Source organism: Coregonus clupeaformis, chromosome 1, assembly GCF_020615455.1.
Source record: "Coregonus clupeaformis isolate EN_2021a chromosome 1, ASM2061545v1, whole genome shotgun sequence".
Taxonomy (NCBI): domain Eukaryota; kingdom Metazoa; phylum Chordata; class Actinopteri; order Salmoniformes; family Salmonidae; genus Coregonus; species Coregonus clupeaformis.
In genome coordinates this window covers 49,360,019-49,376,947 of record NC_059192.1, presented here as the reverse complement: position 1 = coordinate 49,376,947, position 16,929 = coordinate 49,360,019, and the positions used below count along the sequence as shown (strand labels likewise).

General features: G+C 42.1%; 1 protein-coding gene across 1 annotated transcript in view; it reads right to left on the bottom strand.

Moving 5' to 3' along the window:
- LOC121569657 (lysophosphatidylserine lipase ABHD12-like) overlaps positions 1-16,282 on the bottom strand; it is a 61,228-nt gene extending 44,946 nt beyond the window's left edge. The window contains exon 1 of the mRNA XM_041880798.1: positions 15,868-16,282. Within this exon, the coding sequence (XP_041736732.1) occupies positions 15,868-16,043 (176 nt within the window). The 5' untranslated portion in view covers positions 16,044-16,282. The remainder of the gene's footprint in view (positions 1-15,867) is intronic.
- Positions 16,283-16,929: the final 647 nt, after the last annotated feature.

The window sequence follows — 16,929 nt, the reverse complement described above, 5'->3', positions numbered from 1 at the left end:
GAGGTGAGATCTTGCATGGAGCCCCAGGCCGAGGGAGATTGACAGTTCTTTTGTGTTTCTTCCATTTGCGAATAATCGCACCAACTGTTGTCACCTTCTCACCAAGCTGCTTGGCGATGGTCTTGTAGCCCATTCCTGCCTTGTGTAGGTCTACAATCTTGTCCCTGACATCCTTGGAGAGCTCTTTGGTCTTGGCCATGGTGAAGAGTTTGGAATCTGATTGATTGATTGCTTCTGTGGACAGGTATCTTTTATACAGGTAACAAACTGAGATTAGGAGCACTCCCTTTAAGAGTGTGCTCCTAATCTCAGCTCGTTACCTGTATAAAAGACACCTGGGAGCCAGAAATCTTTCTGATTGAGAGGGGGTCAAATACTTATTTCCCTCATTAAAATGCAAATCAATTTATAACATTTTTTACATGCGTTTTTCTGGATTTTTTTGTTGTTATTCTGTCTCTCACTGTTCAAATAAACCTACCATTAAAATTATAGACTGATAATTTCTTTGTCAGTGGGCAAACGTACAAAATCAGCAGGGGATCAAATACTTTTTTCCCTCACTGTAGGTTGGAGTCCATAAAACTTGTTTTTCAACCACTCCACAAATTTAGTGGAGTGGTTGAAACTATAGTTTTGGCAAGTCGGTTAGGATATCTACTTTGTGCATGACACAAGTAATATTTCTAACAATTGTTTACTGACATATTATTTCACTTATAATTCACTGTATCACAATTCCAGTGGGTCAGAAGTTTACATACACTAAGTTGACTGTGCCTTTAAACAGCTTGGAAAATTCCAGAAAATGATGTCATGGCTTTAGAAGCTTCTGATAGGCTAATTGACATAATTTGAGTCAATTGGAGGTGTACCTGTGGATGTATTTCAAGGCCTACCTTCAAACTCAGTGCCTCTTTGCTTGACATCATGGGAAAATCTAAAGAAATCAGCCAAGAACTCAGAAAGAAAAATGGTAGACCTCCACAAGTCTGGTTCATCCTTGGGAGCAATTTCCAAACGCCTGAAGGTACCACGTTCATCTGTACAAACAATAGTACGCAAGTATAAACACCATGGGACCACGCAGCTGTCATACCGCTCAGGAAGGAGTTGCATTCTGTCTCCTAGAGATGAATGTACTTTGGTTCGAAAAGTGCAAATCAATCCCAGAACAACAGCAAATGACATTGTGAAGATGCTGGAGGAAACAGGTACAAAAGTATCTATATCCACAGTAAAACGAGTCCTATATCGACATAACCTGAAAGGCCGCTCAGCAAGGAAGAAGCCACTGCTCCAAAACCGCCATAAAAAAGCCAGACTACGGTTTGTAACTGCACATGGGGACAAAGATCGTACTTTTTGGAGAAATATCCTCTGGTCTGATGAAACAAACATAGAACTGTTTGGCCATAATGACCATTGTTATGTTTGGAGGAAAAAGGGAGTTGCTTGCAAGCCGAAGAACACCATCCCAACCGTGAAGCACGGGGGTGGCAGCATCATGCTGTGGGGGTGCTTTGCTGGGACTGGTGCACTTCACAAAATAGATGGCATCATGAGGAAGGAAAATTATGTGGATATGTTGAAGCAACATCTCAAGACATCAGTCAGGAAGTTAAAGCTTGGTCGCAAATGGGTCTTCCAAATGGACAATGACCCCAAGCATACTTCCAAAGTTGTGGCAAAATGGCTTAAGGACAACAAAGTCAAGGTATTGGAGTGGCCATCACAAAGCTCTGACCTCAATCCTATAGAAAATTTGCGGGCAGAACTGAAAAAGCGTGTGCAAGCAAGGAGGCCTACAAACCTGACTCAGTTACACCAGCTCTGTCAGGAGGAATGGGCCAAAATTCACCCAACATATTGTGGGAAGCTTGTGGAAGGCTACCGTTTGACCCAAGTTAAACAATTTAAAGGCAATGCTACCAAATACTAATTGAGTGTATGTAAACTTCTGACCCACTGGGAATGTGATGAAAGAAAGAAAAACTATTATATATTATTCTGACATTTCATATTCTTAAAATAAATTGGTGATCCTAACTGACCTAAGACAGGAAATCTTTACTAGGAAAATTTCAGGAATTGTGAAAAACGTCAACTGTATACTGTAGCTAAGAAAGTAATACTAAGTGTATGTTGTGTAGTAACCTGTTAGTGATGCACATGTAGCCTAAAGCCTGTTTTAGAGAAATGTCATTATCGGATATTGTAAGAGCTTTCATTGTCTGCTTACTGTATATGCCTCCTTTATTTATCCTACAGTTCTGACTTGGTGTACAGGGAGAATACTTTAAGAATGACCCATGTTCTGAATTATGTCACTGTACATTTCAAAAGTGCTGAACAAATAGTTATATTGACTACGTCCGTCCTAGTTCGATCATTAATGTCTTAATCGAAATTACGGATTCCCTCTTATCCACTCGTCGTCCCCTTATACCATAGTTTGTAAATCTCAATTGTCAGTAGAAACCATATTTGTTTAAGCAAGTCAGCCATATCAGCTATGTTTTTTTTAAAGGCAGTAAATTAGGCTGAATTAACTGTTTTGCTGCCAGACAAGGCTCTGCTGATAGCCTGGTGTAGCAGTGGTAAGGTGTTGGGACTGCTGTTGGGACTCTGCTGTTGGGACAGCTTTATATAGGCCCTAACAGTTTGTGGGTCCCATTTTCACCATTATAGTGCAATTAATGTATTGTTTAGTGTTGTGTTGTGTTGTGTAATGGCTTTGCAGGCATGCATCTAAAACATTTTTGGGGAGTTTGCCCCACCAAGATGTACATGCTAAAATCGCCACTGCCTTGTGCTTTAGGTTATTGTCAATGCATCTCCCAGTGTCTGGTGGAAAGCAGACAACCAGGTTTTCCTCTAGGATTTTGCCTGTGCTTAGCTCCATTCAGTTTCTTTTTTATCCAGAAAAACTCCACCAGTCCTTAACGATTACAAGCATACCCATAACATGATGCAGCCATCACTTTGCTTGGAAATATGGAGAGTGTTACTCAGTAATGTGTTAGATTTAATAGATTTGCCACAAACATAACACTTTGTATTCAGGACAAAAAGTGAATTGCTTTGCCACATTTTTTGCAATATTACTTTAGTGCCGTTTTGCAAACAGGATGCATGTTTTGGAATATTTGTATTCTGTACAGGTTTCCTTATTTTCCCTCTGTCAATTAAGTTAGTATTGTGGAGTAACTACAATGTTGTTGATCCATCCTCAGTTTTCACCCATCACAGCCATTAAACTCTGTAACAGTTTTAAAGTCACCATTGGCCTCATGGTGAAATCCCTGAGCAGTTTCCTTCCTCTCCGGCAACTGAGTTAGGAAGGACGCCTGTATCTTTGAAGTGACTAGGTTTATTGATACACCATCCAAAGTGTAATTAAGAACTTCACCATGCTCAAATGGACATTCAATGTCTGTTTTTTACCCATTGAGAGGCATTGGAAAACCTCCCTGGCCTTTGTGGTTGAATCGGTGTTTGAAATTGTATGTGTGGGGTACAGAGATGAGGTAGTCATTCCAAAATCATGTTAAACACTATTATTGCACACAGAGTGAGTCCATGCAACTTATGTTACTCCGCTGATAGCCAGGTTTAGCAGTGGTAAGGATTCACTCCATGGTGCTGAAAAGAAAGCTCTGCTGTTGGGACAGCTTTATGTAGGTCCTAACCATAGGCACAGGGCTGTTTTTATACTGATAATTGTGCTTTGTCTTACTTAAGTTATTGCCTATACAGTGGGGGAAAAAAGTATTTAGTCAGCCACCAATTGTGCAAGTTCTCCCACTTAAAAAGATGAGAGAGGCCTGTAATTTTCATCATAGGTACACGTCAACTATGACAGACTAATTGAGAAAATCACATTGTAGGATTTTTAATGAATTTATTTGCAAATTATGGTGGAAAATAAGTATTTGGTCACCTACAAACAAGCAAGATTTCTGGCTCTCACAGACCTGTAACTTCTTCTTTAAGAGGCTCCTCTGTCCTCCACTCGTTACCTGTATTAATGGCACCTGTTTGAACTTGTTATCAGTATAAAAGACACCTGTCCACAACCTCAAACAGTCACACTCCAAACTCCACTATGGCCAAGACCAAAGAGCTGTCAAAGGACACCAGAAACAAAATTGTAGACCTGCACCAGGCTGGGAAGACTGAATCTGCAATAGGTAAGCAGCTTGGTTTGAAGAAATCAACTGTGGGAGCAATTATTAGGAAATGGAAGACATACAAGACCACTGATAATCTCCCTCGATCTGGGGCTCCACGCAAGATCTCACCCCGTGGGGTCAAAATGATCACAAGAACGGTGAGCAAAAATCCCAGAACCAGACGGGGGGACCTAGTGAATGACCTGCAGAGAGCTGGGACCAAAGTAACAAAGCCTACCATCAGTAACACACTACGCCGCCAGGGACTCAAATCCTGCAGTGCCAGACGTGTCCCCCTGCTTAAGCCAGTACATGTCCAGGCCCGTCTGAAGTTTGCTAGAGTGCATTTGGATGATCCAGAAGAGGATTGGGAGAATGTCATATGGTCAGATGAAACCAAAATAGAACTTTTTGGTAAAAACTCAACTCGTCGTGTTTGGAGGACAAAGAATGCTGAGTTGCACCCAAAGAACACCATACCTACTGTGAAGCATGGGGGTGGAAACATCATGCTTTGGAGCTGTTTTTCTGCAAAGGGACCAGGACGACTGATCCGTGTAAAGGAAAGAATGAATGGGGCCATGTATCGTGAGATTTTGAGTGAAAACCTCCTTCCATCAGCAAGGGCATTGAAGATGAAACGTGGCTGGGTCTTTCAGCATGACCATGATCCCAAACACACCGCCCGGGCAACGAAGGAGTGGCTTCGTAAGAAGCATTTCAAGGTCCTGGAGTGGCCTAGCCAGTCTCCAGATCTCAACCCCATAGAAAATCTTTGGAGGGAGTTGAAAGTCTGTGTTGCCCAGCGACAGCCCCAAAACATCATTGCTCTAGAGGAGATCTGCATGGAGGAATGGGCCAAAATACCAGCAACAGTGTGTGAAAACCTTGTGAAGACCTACAGAAAACGTTTGACCTGTGTCATTGCCAACAAAGGGTATATAACAAAGTATTGAGAAACTTTTGTTATTGACCAAATACTTATTTTCCACCATAATTTGCAAATTCATAAAAAATCCTACAATGTGATTTTCTGGAGAGAACAAAAACTCATTTTGTCTGTCATAGTTGACGTGTACCTATGATGAAAATTACAGGCCTCTCTCATCTTTTTAAGTGGGAGAACTTGCACAATTGGTGGCTGACTAAATACTTTTTTCCCCCACTGTATGTCTTCCAAGTGAATACTTTATAATCCCCTTATTTTATACTAGCTCTTCATGCAAGTGGACTAACAAAAGGTCAACCCATGTACTTTGAGCTTAGTTACTTAAATGCCAGTAACTCTACAGATCACATTGTTGGACTATATCTATCCTACTGTATCTAATTATTCTCATCAGAAACTCCCAGCAAGGTAATGTGCTTTTACTTAATCAAGGTAATTTTCCTCTCAAGTCTTCGTGTTAGTACACGTGTTAGTACAAAAATATAAAAAGCAACATGCAACAACTTCAACGATTTTACTGAGTTACAGTTCATATAAGGAAATCAGTCAATTGAATTAAATTAATTAGGCCCTAATCTATGGATTTCACATGACTAGGCAGGAGCGCAGCCATGGGTGGGCCTGGGAGGGCATAGGCCCACCCACTTGGGAGTCAGGCCCACCCACTGAGGAGCCAGGCCCAGACAATCAGAATGAGTTTTTCTCCACAAAAGGGCTTTATTACAGACAGAAATACTCCTCAGTTTCATCAGCTGTCCGGGTGGCTGGTCTCAGATGATCCCGCAGGTGAAGAAGCCAGATGTGGAGGTCCTGGGCTGGCGTGGTTCACATGGTCTGCGGTTGTGAGGCCAGTTGGACATGCTGACAAATTCTCTAAAATGACATTATGGCTTATTGTAGAGAAATTAAGATTCAATTATCTGGCAACAGCTCTGGTGGACATTCCTGCAGTCAGCATGCCAATTACACACTCCCTCAAAACTTGAGACATCTGTGGCAACTGCATATTTTAGAATGGCCTTTTATTGTCCCCAGCACATGGTGCACCTGTGTAATGATCATGCTGTTTAACCAGTTTCTTGATATGCCACACCTGTCAGGTGGATGGATTATCTTGGCAAAGGAGAAATTCTCACTAACAGGGATGTAAACACATTTCTGCACAAAATTGGAGAGAAATCCTATTTTTGTGCATATGGACAATTTCTGGGATCTTTTATTTCAGCTCATGAAACATGGGACCAACACTTTACATGTTGCGTTTATATTTTTGTTCAGTATACATCATTCTACACCCCACCCAAAGCAGTTCTGTTACTAACAAAAGAGAACTTCAGTCATCAAGTAAAACTTGTGTAACCAGAGATAACAGTTTCATTGGACTCAAAACGTATTCACAGTCAAATGGCACTCATATAGCCTAATCAAATCTTTGGGTGTCAAGTGATAAAAATCTTGAAATATTAATATGTCCTCATGTTAAACTGCCCGGAGTGGAATTTTGAATTAAATCTTGTTTTCTAAATACAAATTATTTAGAATTCTTGAACCCCCACAGTCTTAAACCAAACAGTTTCCACCACAGTAATGAGATTAGTTCACTGACTGGATAAGTGTAGGTTGCTGATCAGACTTCCATGGTGCAAACATGCCAGAAGATACCGACCCTACCGTTAACGCTTGTTTAAACTGCACTGGGGTCGAAACGCAATCATGGTTACATTAAGATACCGTGGAGCCGGTGCAGAATATGGGTTGGAAAACGTACCTCAATGCAGGGATGGGATTAGCCCTTGATCAAGACTCTCATTACGGTTTTGGAAGCATAAGGACCTTATCTTTCATATCAGTGAGAAACAATTTTCAAAAAGCAAAACATTAAATTGATACACACCTTTATAGGGTTAGAGTTAGTGTTCCCACACGACCATATCTACATATTACAGCAGGTGTTTACGGAAGACAGAGGGACCACCTGTGCTAATTAGCCATTAAAACAGTGTGTATTTTGCATTTGTTTAATTATTTTGATGTGATATGAAAATAAAGGGCTTTATGTTTCTAGAACCGTATCGCAACCATACAGGCGGCAGGTAGCCTAGCAGTTAAGAGCGTTGGGACAGTAACAGAAAGGTTGCTGGTTCGAATGCCCGAGCTGACTAGGTGAAAAATCTGTCGATGTGCCCTTGAGCAAGGCACTTAACCCTAATTGCTTCTGTAAGTCGCTCTGGATAAGAGCATCTGCTAAATGACTAAAATGTTTTTAAAAATGTAAAATGCAATTGAGAATCGATTCATGTGTTTTGGCTGCCAGAGCCAGTCTACCTCTGAAAATAACACAAGGTCCTTGGACCTTAAGGAGTAACGGTAATGTTAGGCTACTTAAGAGTACATCTTGGACTAGTATGGGATATAACACTGTCCTCCCAAAGTTTTGTTTATCCACACTGCTCCATCCAGAAGATTGAAATACTGCTAGTTTTCCCGGAAAACTACCCTTTTCGTCTTCATGCTAGCTAGCAGTAGCCACCGCAGCCATTATGGAATGGCACGTTGCGTTGAACAACAAATCGACCACAGTAAATTTGTTTACAGTTTGGATATTGGCTTGATATTCTGAGTTTGCTCGTCAATACCTCTTCGACGGAAGGTCCTAGGATGATTAGGGTAATATATCTAGAATCAGATGATGATAGAGAGCAAGGTACAGCATTCTTTTCTCCATTCCGTTTCAAAAAGTGACTTTACGTTGGTCTCAATGGGGGAATATTATGCACTCGCAGCTAAGGGACAGTCTTAAAAGTGCAATCAGCTGAACATGGTGTTAACAGAAAAACTAAATTTTTGTCTCAATTAAATGATCTAGAGATCTTAAACCAACTTTGTTTTTCCCACAACAATTACATAAAAATATTTATGGATTTTATATAAAAATACAATCTAACAAAATAGAAATAGGCCTACTGTTGCCTACTTGCATGACCTAGAGAGCTAAAATCACTTATAGCAGTCACTGAATTCCCTTTCCCTAATCACAGATGTTCCCTCCTGTATTCGCTGTTCACCCAATACTGCGTGGCCACGCACAACTCCAACACCATCATTAAGTTTGCAGACGACACAACGGTGGTAGGCCTGATCACCGACGACAACGGGACAGCTTACAGGGAGGAGGTCTGAGACCTGGCAGTGTGGTGCCAGGAAAACAACCTCTTCCCTCAACATCAGCAAGACAAAAGGAGCTGATTGTGGACTACAGGAAACAGAAGGCCAAGCACTCCCCCATTCACATCGACGGAGCTGTAGTGGAGCGGGTTGAGAGCTTCAAGTTACTCGGTGTCCACATCACTAAGGACCTATCATGGTCCAAACACACCAACACAGTCGTGAAGAGGGAACGACGACACCTCTTCCCACTCATTTATTTATTTATTTTATTTCACCTTTATTTAACCAGGTAAGCCAGTTGAGAACAAGTTCTCATTTACAACTGCAACCTAGCCAAGATAAAGCAAAGCAGTGCGATAAAAACAACAACACAGAGTTACATATGGGGTAAAACAAAACATAAAGTCAAAAATACAACAGAAAATATATATACAGTGTGTGCAAATGTAGCAAGTTATGGAGGTAAGGCAATAAATAGGCCATAGTGCAAAATAATTACAATTAGTATTAACACTGGAATGATAGATGTGCAAGAGATTATGTGAAAATAGAGATACTGGGGTGCAAATGAGCAAAATAAATAACAATATGGGGATGAGGTAGTTGGGTGGGCTAATTTCAGATGGGCTGTGTACAGGTGCAGTGATCGGTAAGGTGCTCTGACAACTGATGCTTAAAGTTAGTGAGGGAGATAAGAGTCTCCAGCTTCAGAGATTTTTGCAGTTCGTTCCAGTCATTGGCAGCAGAGAACTGGAAGGAATGGCGGCCAAAGGAGGTGTTGGCTTTGGGATGACCAGTGAGATATACCTGCTGGAGCGCATACTACGGGTGGGTGTTGCTATGGTGACCAATGAACTAAGATAAGGCGGGGATTTGGGGCTGAAAAGATTTGGCATGGGCCCTCAGATCCTCAAAAAGTTTTACAGCTGCACCACTGAGAGCATCTTTACTGGCTGCATCACCGCTTGGTATGGCAAGTGCTTGGCATTCGACTGCAAGGAGCTACAAAGGGTAGTGCGTACGGCCCAATAATTGTCAAAGACTCCATTCACCCAAGTCATAGATGGTTCTCTCTGCTACCGCATGGCAAGTAATACCGAAGCGCCAAGTCTGGGACCAGAAGGCTCCTGAACAGCTTCTACCACCAAGCCATAAGACTGCTGAACAGTTAATCAAATGGCTACCCGGACTATTTGCATTGAACCCCTTTTTTTGCACCGACTCTCTTGCACTTGCTCTATGCACACTCACTGGACTCTACCCAAACACTCACAAACTACACTGAGACTCCACCACACACATACACACACATGCATATTGACCCCCCACACACACACACCTTCACACATGCTGCTGCTACTCTATTTATTATCTATCCTGACTGCCTAGTCACTTTTACCCCTACCTACATGTACATATTACCTCAATCAACTCATCTACCTCGTACCCAAGCACATTCACTCGGTACCGGTACTCCTTGTATATATATTTTATTTTTATTTTATTTCACCTTTATTTAACCAGGTAAGCCAGTTGAGAACAGGTTCTCATTTACAACTGCGACCTGGCCAAGATAAAGCAAAGTAGTGCAATAAAAAACAACACAGAGTTACATATGGGGTAAAAAACATAAAGTCAGAAATACAACAGAAAATATATATACAGTGTGTGCAAATGTAGCAAGTTATGGAGGTAAGGCAATAAATAGGCTATAGTGCAGAATAATTACAATAGTATTAACACTGGAATGCTAGATGTGCAAGAGATTATGTGCAAATAGAGATACTGGGGTGCAAAAGAGCAAAATAAATAACAATATAGGGATGAGGTAGTTGGGTGGGCTAATTTCAGATGGGCTGTGTACAGGTGCAGTGATCGGTAAGGTGCTCTGACAACTGATGCTTAAAGTTATTGAGGGAGATAAGAGTCTCCAGCTTCAGAGATTTTTGCAATTCGTTCCAGTCATTGGCAGCAGAGAACTGGAAGGAATGGCGGCCAAAGGAGGTGTTGGCTTTGGGAATGACCAGTGAGATATACCTGCTGGAGCGCAGACTACGGGTGGGTGCTGCTATGGTGACCAATGAGCTAAGATAAGGCGGGGATTTGCCTAGCAGTGATTTATAGATGGCCTGGAGCCAGTGGGTTTGACGACGAACATGTAGTGAGGACCAGCCAACAAGAGCGTACAGGTCACAGTGGTGGGTAGTGTATGGGGCTTTGGAGACAAAACGGATGGCACTGTGATAGACTACATCCAATTTGCTGAGTAGAGTGTTGGAGGCTATTTTGTAAATGACATCGCCGAAGTCAAGGATCGGTAGGATAGTCAGTTTTACGAGGGCATGTTTGGCAGCATGAGTGAAGGAGGCTTTGTTGCGAAATAGGAAGCCGATTCTAGATTTAACTTTGGATTGGAGATTCTTTATGTGAGTCTGGAAGTTGAGTTTACAGTCTAACCAGACACCTAGGTATTTGTAGTTGTCCACATACTCTAGGTCAGACCCGTCAGAGTGGTGATTCTAGTCGGGTGGGCGGGTGCCAGCAGCGTTCGATTGAAAAGCATGCATTTAGTTTTACTAGTGTTTAAGAGCAGTTGGAGGCTACTGAAGGATTGTTGTATGGCATTGAAGCTCGTTTGGAGGTTTGTTAACACAGTGTCCAATGAAGGGCCAGATGTATACAAAATGGTGTCGTCTGCGTAGAGGTGGATCTGAGAGTCACCAGCAGCAAGAGCGACATCATTGATATACACGGAGAAAAGTGTCGGCCCAAGAATTGAACCCTGTGGCACCCCCATAGAGACTGCCATAGGTCCAGACAACAGGCCCTCCGATTTGACACACTGAACTATATCTGAGAAGTAGTTGGTGAACCAGGCGAGGCAGTCATTTGAGAAACCAAGGCTATTTAGTCTGCCAATAAGAATGCGGTGGTTGACAGAGTCGAAAGCCTTGGCCAGGTCGATGAAGACGGCTGCACAGTACTGTCTATTATCAATCGCGGTTATAATATCGTTTAGGACCTTGAGCGTGGCTGAAGTGCACCCGTGACCAGCTCGGAAACCGGATTGCATAGCGGAGAAGGTACGGTGGTATTCGAAATGGTCGATGATCTGTTTGTTAACTTGGCTTTCGAATACTTTCAAAGGCAGGGCAGGATGGATATAGGTCTGTAGCAATTTGGATCTAGAGTGTCACCCCCTTTGAAGAGGGGGATGACCGCGGCAGCTTTCCAATCTCTGGGGATCTCAGACGTTATGAAAGAGAGGTTGAACAGACTAGTAATAGGGGTAGCGACAATTTCGGCGGCTAGTTTTAGAAAGAAAGGGTCCAGATTGTCTAGCCCAGCTGATTTGTAGGGGTCCAGATTTTGCAGCACTTTCAAAACATCAGCTGTCTGAATTTGTGTGAAGGAGAAGCGGGGGGGCATGGGCAAGTTGCAGCAGAGGGTGCAGAGTTGGTGGCCGGGTTAGTGGTAGCCAGATGGAAAGCATGGCCAGCTGTAGCAAAATGCTTGTTGAAATTCTCGATTATTGTAGATTTATCGGTGGTGATAGTGTTTCCTAGCCTCAGTGCAGTGGGCAGCTGGGAGGAAGTGCTCTTATTCTCCATGGACTTTACAGTGTCCCAAAACTTTTTGGAGTTAGTGCTACAGGATGCAAATTTCTGTTTGAAAAAGTTAGCCTTTGCTTTCCTGACTGCTTGTGTATATTGGTTCCTAACTTCCCTGAAAAGTTGCATATCGCGGGGGCTATTTGATGCTAATGCTGTACGCCACAGGATGTTTTTGTGCTGGTCAAGGGCAGTCAAGTCTGAGGAGAACCAGGGGCTATATCGGTTCATAGTTCTGTATTTTTGAATGGGGCATGTTTATTTAAGATTGAGAGGAAATTACTTTTAAGGAACAACCAGGCATCCTCTACTGACGGAATGAGATCTATATCCATCCAGGATACCTGGGCCAGGTCAATTAGGAAGGCCTCCTCGCTAAAGTGTTTTAGGGAGCGTTTGACAGTGATGAGGGGTGGTCGTTTGACCGCGGACCCGTTACGGGACGCAGGCAATAAGGCAGTGATCGCTGAGATCCTGGTTGAAGACAGCTGAGGTGTATTTAGAGGGTATGTTAGTCAGGATGATATCTATGAGGGTACCCATGTTTACGGATTTAGGGTTGTACCTGGTAGGTTCGTTGATAATTTGCGTGAGGATGAGGGCATCTAGCTTGGATTGTAGGATGGCTGGGGTATTAAGCATATCCCAATTTAGGTCACCAAGCAGTACAAACTCTGAGGATAAATGGGGGCAATCAATTCACATATGGTGTCCAGGGCACAGCTGGGGGCTGAGGGGGTCTGTAGCAAGCGGCAACAGTGAGAGACTTATTTCTGGAAAGGTGGATTTTTAGAAGTAGAAGCTCAAACTGTTTGGGCACAGACCTGGATAGTATGATAGAGCTCTGCAGGCTATCTCTACAGTAGATTGCAACTCCACCCCCTTTGGCAGTTCTATCTAGACGGAAAATGTTATAGTTGGGGATGGAAATTTCAGAATTTTTGGTGGCCTTCCTGAGCCAGGATTCAGACACTGCTAGAACATCAGGGTTGGCAGAGTGTGCTAACGCAGTGAATAACTCAAACTTAGGAAGTAGACTTCTGATATTTATGTGCAAGAAACCAAGACTTTTGCGATTACAGAAGTCATCAAATGATAGCGCCTGGGGAGTAGGAGTGATACTGAGGGCTGCAGGGCCTGGGTTAGCCTCTACATCACCAGAGGAACAGAGGAGGACTAGAATAAGGATACGGCTAAAGGCTTTAAGAACTGGTCTTCTAGTGCGTTGGGTACATAGAATAAAGGGGGCAGATTTCCTGGTGTTATAGAAAAGATTCAGGGCATTATGTACAGACAAGGATATGGAAGGATATGAGTAAAGTGGAGGTAAACCTAAGCGTTGGGTAACAATGAAAGAGATAGCATCGCTGGAGGCATCAATTGAGTCGGTCTCCGCGTGTATAGGGGGAGGGGCAAAGGAGCTATCTAAGGCAGGTTTAGCTAGGCTGGGGGGTCTACAGTGATATAGTACAATTAGAAATAACCGAAACAACAATAAACTAACCATGTTTGGGCTGAGGCTAAACATAAACAGGATGTAGTACCGTAAAAAGGAACAGCCAGCAGATATCAGCTGTATAGCTGAGTTATCATAAGGTCCGGTGGTGAAGCACTAGTAAGAGGCCACGGCTAGCGTGTGCTAGCGGGCCAGGGCTAGCAGATGGATGGAATCTTCGTGGTTAACGTCGTAACCACATCAGACGATTTCGTCGGCAGACCAGTCGTGTAGGATCGGTGGGGCTCCGTGTCAACACTAGGTGGTCCCGTCCGGTTGACAGAGAGGTAGATAGCCGGGAGATGGGCGATGGGCCTAGCTCAGGATGATTAGCCAGACCACAGCGTCCGTTTTGTTGTAGCTGGCTGGTGGTAGCTAGCTGGTAGCAATGAATCCGGAGTTAAAGGTCCAGTGATTCAGTGATTCCGGCGGAAAAACTGATATGTTCTGGGTCGATAACGCGCTGTGCAGACTGGCCGAATATCCGGTGATCAATGTCCAGTGATTAAAATTAATCCCGCAGAAAAAATCCAATGTTCTGGGTGAAACACCGCTAGCTGTGGCTAATAGCAAATAGCAAGTAGCTAGTTAGCTGGCTAGCTAGTTTCAACTGTAGATTCTAGATAAAGGTAAGTCAATAATAGAATCCGTTCCACATTGAGTGAGGCGGGTTGCAGGAAAGTATATCTTGTAGAAGGATGAAAAGTCTGATAGGGAAATATGTACGAAAAATAGGGTATTTACAGGCTATTTACAGACAGACGATAAAAACACAACTGCACTACTACGCCATCTTGGATTCAATATATATATAGCCTCATTATTGTTATTTTATTGTGTTACAATTTTGTTTTATTTTTTATTTGTTAATTTTCTTGCTTTTTAATTCTGCATTGTTGGGAAAGGCCTCGTAAGTAAGCATTTCACAGTAAAGTCTACACCTGTTGTATTCAGCGCATGTGAAAAATTAAATTAGAATTCCCATTTTTAAAGCTCCCTGATTATAAATGCATATTTCCAGTCATAATAATAATTTTTAATGGCTTCATATACTATAAATCTACAGCCAAGTGTGGTGTGTTCCCTGACCTCTATTATCAAAGCAAATTACTTTTTCAAAATTCCTCCCATAAATATTCATAAAAACAGTTAAATAAAAAAGTGTGCAGTTCTAATGGGTGTACTATGGACAAGGGAGGTCAAAGACCTAACCTCAAGTGGTTTTGGATGTATGTGTAATTTGGACTGGAAGCTATTGAAAATGTTATCTGTACGTGAATTAATATCTAAAACGGTACTAGGTAAAATATTTTTTGAAAATCAAAAGGTGAGGAATTTTAAAAAGTAAATGGTGAAGCTTTGATAAGAGTGATCAGGGAACCCACCACACTTTGTATGTTGACCTATAGCTCATATGGACTGTGAGCTATTCAAATTTTTACCCATCACAGGAAATATTTATTAAAAATCTGTGAAATGAAAAAAATGCTATTCTAATGGGTATAGCCTACTATGGACGAGGGAGGTCGGGGAGACATAACCTCAAGTGTTTTTAGATTTATATGTCATGAATTAATATCGAAAGCTGTAATAGGAAAAATATTTGTAGAGAATCAAAGTGTAGCTTTGATAAGAGAGCTGAAGGAACCCACCGCCCTGGTATGTAGAGCTTTAGCTCATATGGATAGGAAGGTATTAAAAGTTAGACCTATCACAAGAAATATGCCTATAAAATCAGGGAAGTGGTGAACTGGAATTCTAATGAATGTAGCATGGATGAGGGGGGGTCACTGACTTCACATTATGTGGTTTTCCATTTCCATTTCCATTTCACCTGTATAGGAAGCTTTGAAAAGTATCCTTGTAAATGGGTCAAATATAGCACCCTTAGTAGCTAGAGGTAACTAATAAAAATGTTGGGCCCTTCAGTGACTGGAGGGCATCAATGTTGTTGAGAAAAGTAGCAAAACTTTTGTAGTTCTCGATGGCTAACGTTATATATTTCAAAAACTGCGCAGTAGAAATGACTATCAACACATACTGAGCAGCTCACAGAAGCATGCTACATGGCAGACCAATCCAAACTCATCTCCCAGCATGTCCAGCCCATCCATTATCTCAGCCAATCATGGCTAGCCGGAAGGTTCCTGACTTTTTCCGTGGCTAAACCAACTAGGCTCGTAATTTAACAATTGTATTTGTATTTACACATGGAATACAAGTTTGTTATTAAGGCACATGAAAGTTCATATGTTCCAGAAGGCATTTCTGCCAAAAAATGCATTTTGAAAAATGTATGTTTAAGTTCAAATGCCTCTTCTGTGAAGTAGTGACGTGCGACATACGCCTAGTTTCCTGAAACGAGTCACATTTTTGGATCAAGCATAAATTGTTTAATGTAACCATAATTGCGTTCCGACCCTAGTGCAGCTCAGTGTAAACAAGCGTAATGGTGCAAACACGCCTTACCGTCTAAATCGTCTGCCTGTTGTTTTGTCAGATTCCGAGCGAAATTGGACACCAGGCTCGTCAACCACTTTCCCTCTCTTGTAACAGTAGTTTAAATCCGGTCTTGTGTCCAGCAATGTTTTGGTAGTAGAGTTTTCATGTTCCACGGTGAGAGAGTTATTTCGCTTTCTCATCATTGAAATGTAAACGCACAATGTCGATGTGAAAGAAAGCGACAAAATTAGGTAAAACACCGTTTATTACTATAGCATTTGACAGCAACACTAGACAACGCCGGTGATGTTGCGTGGCAACGAATTCTCGCTACGATGCCGGGTATAGATGTGGTCAGAGTGGCGTTGTTTTCTCCATCAGTATCGCTGACATTCAGCACTTTTGCTACATTGTTTGCAAAGTCCGATATCTGCAGAGACCAGCTGATCAGATCAACCTTCTTCTTTGGTATTATGGCGGTCCGCAAACAAATGTTATAAATGCATGCCGCCACCTACTGTATTGGCTGTGTATCAGCCTACTATTCTGTAGTATGAATTAATATAATATAAAAACAAAAGAATGACAAACTTAATTAGACATAATTATTTTTAATGACATTTCAACACCACGCATACAATCATTGTCTCTTATTCAACGTTCTGACTCCAAAGCGTTCTATGCGCACTGAGGCGCGCGCTCTCCTAGTACGCACAATATGCACAACAAAAATGACAGAGACATAGGACACATACATACCGAACTCAGACTTAATCCGGGAAATATTAACAAAGGAAACCATACATTGAATTAAATAAACATAACTTCTACCTCATGAGTCTTGTGAACGTCCATGTGCACTATAAACATCACGCCCACTATGCATTTAAACGTGTGTAAGCAACACTAAACATTTCAACAAGAGAAAAAAAAGCACTCTCCACCGGCGGGAGTTCGGCGCAAGTGAAGAGTCTTCGCCACAGTAATAATGACTTTAACAACAAATTCCAAATGCAAGCTTCATAAGTAAATTATTAATTTCAAGCAATTGTTAGGCCAGTAGGTCTATGCTAGTAATTGTTGCCCCAT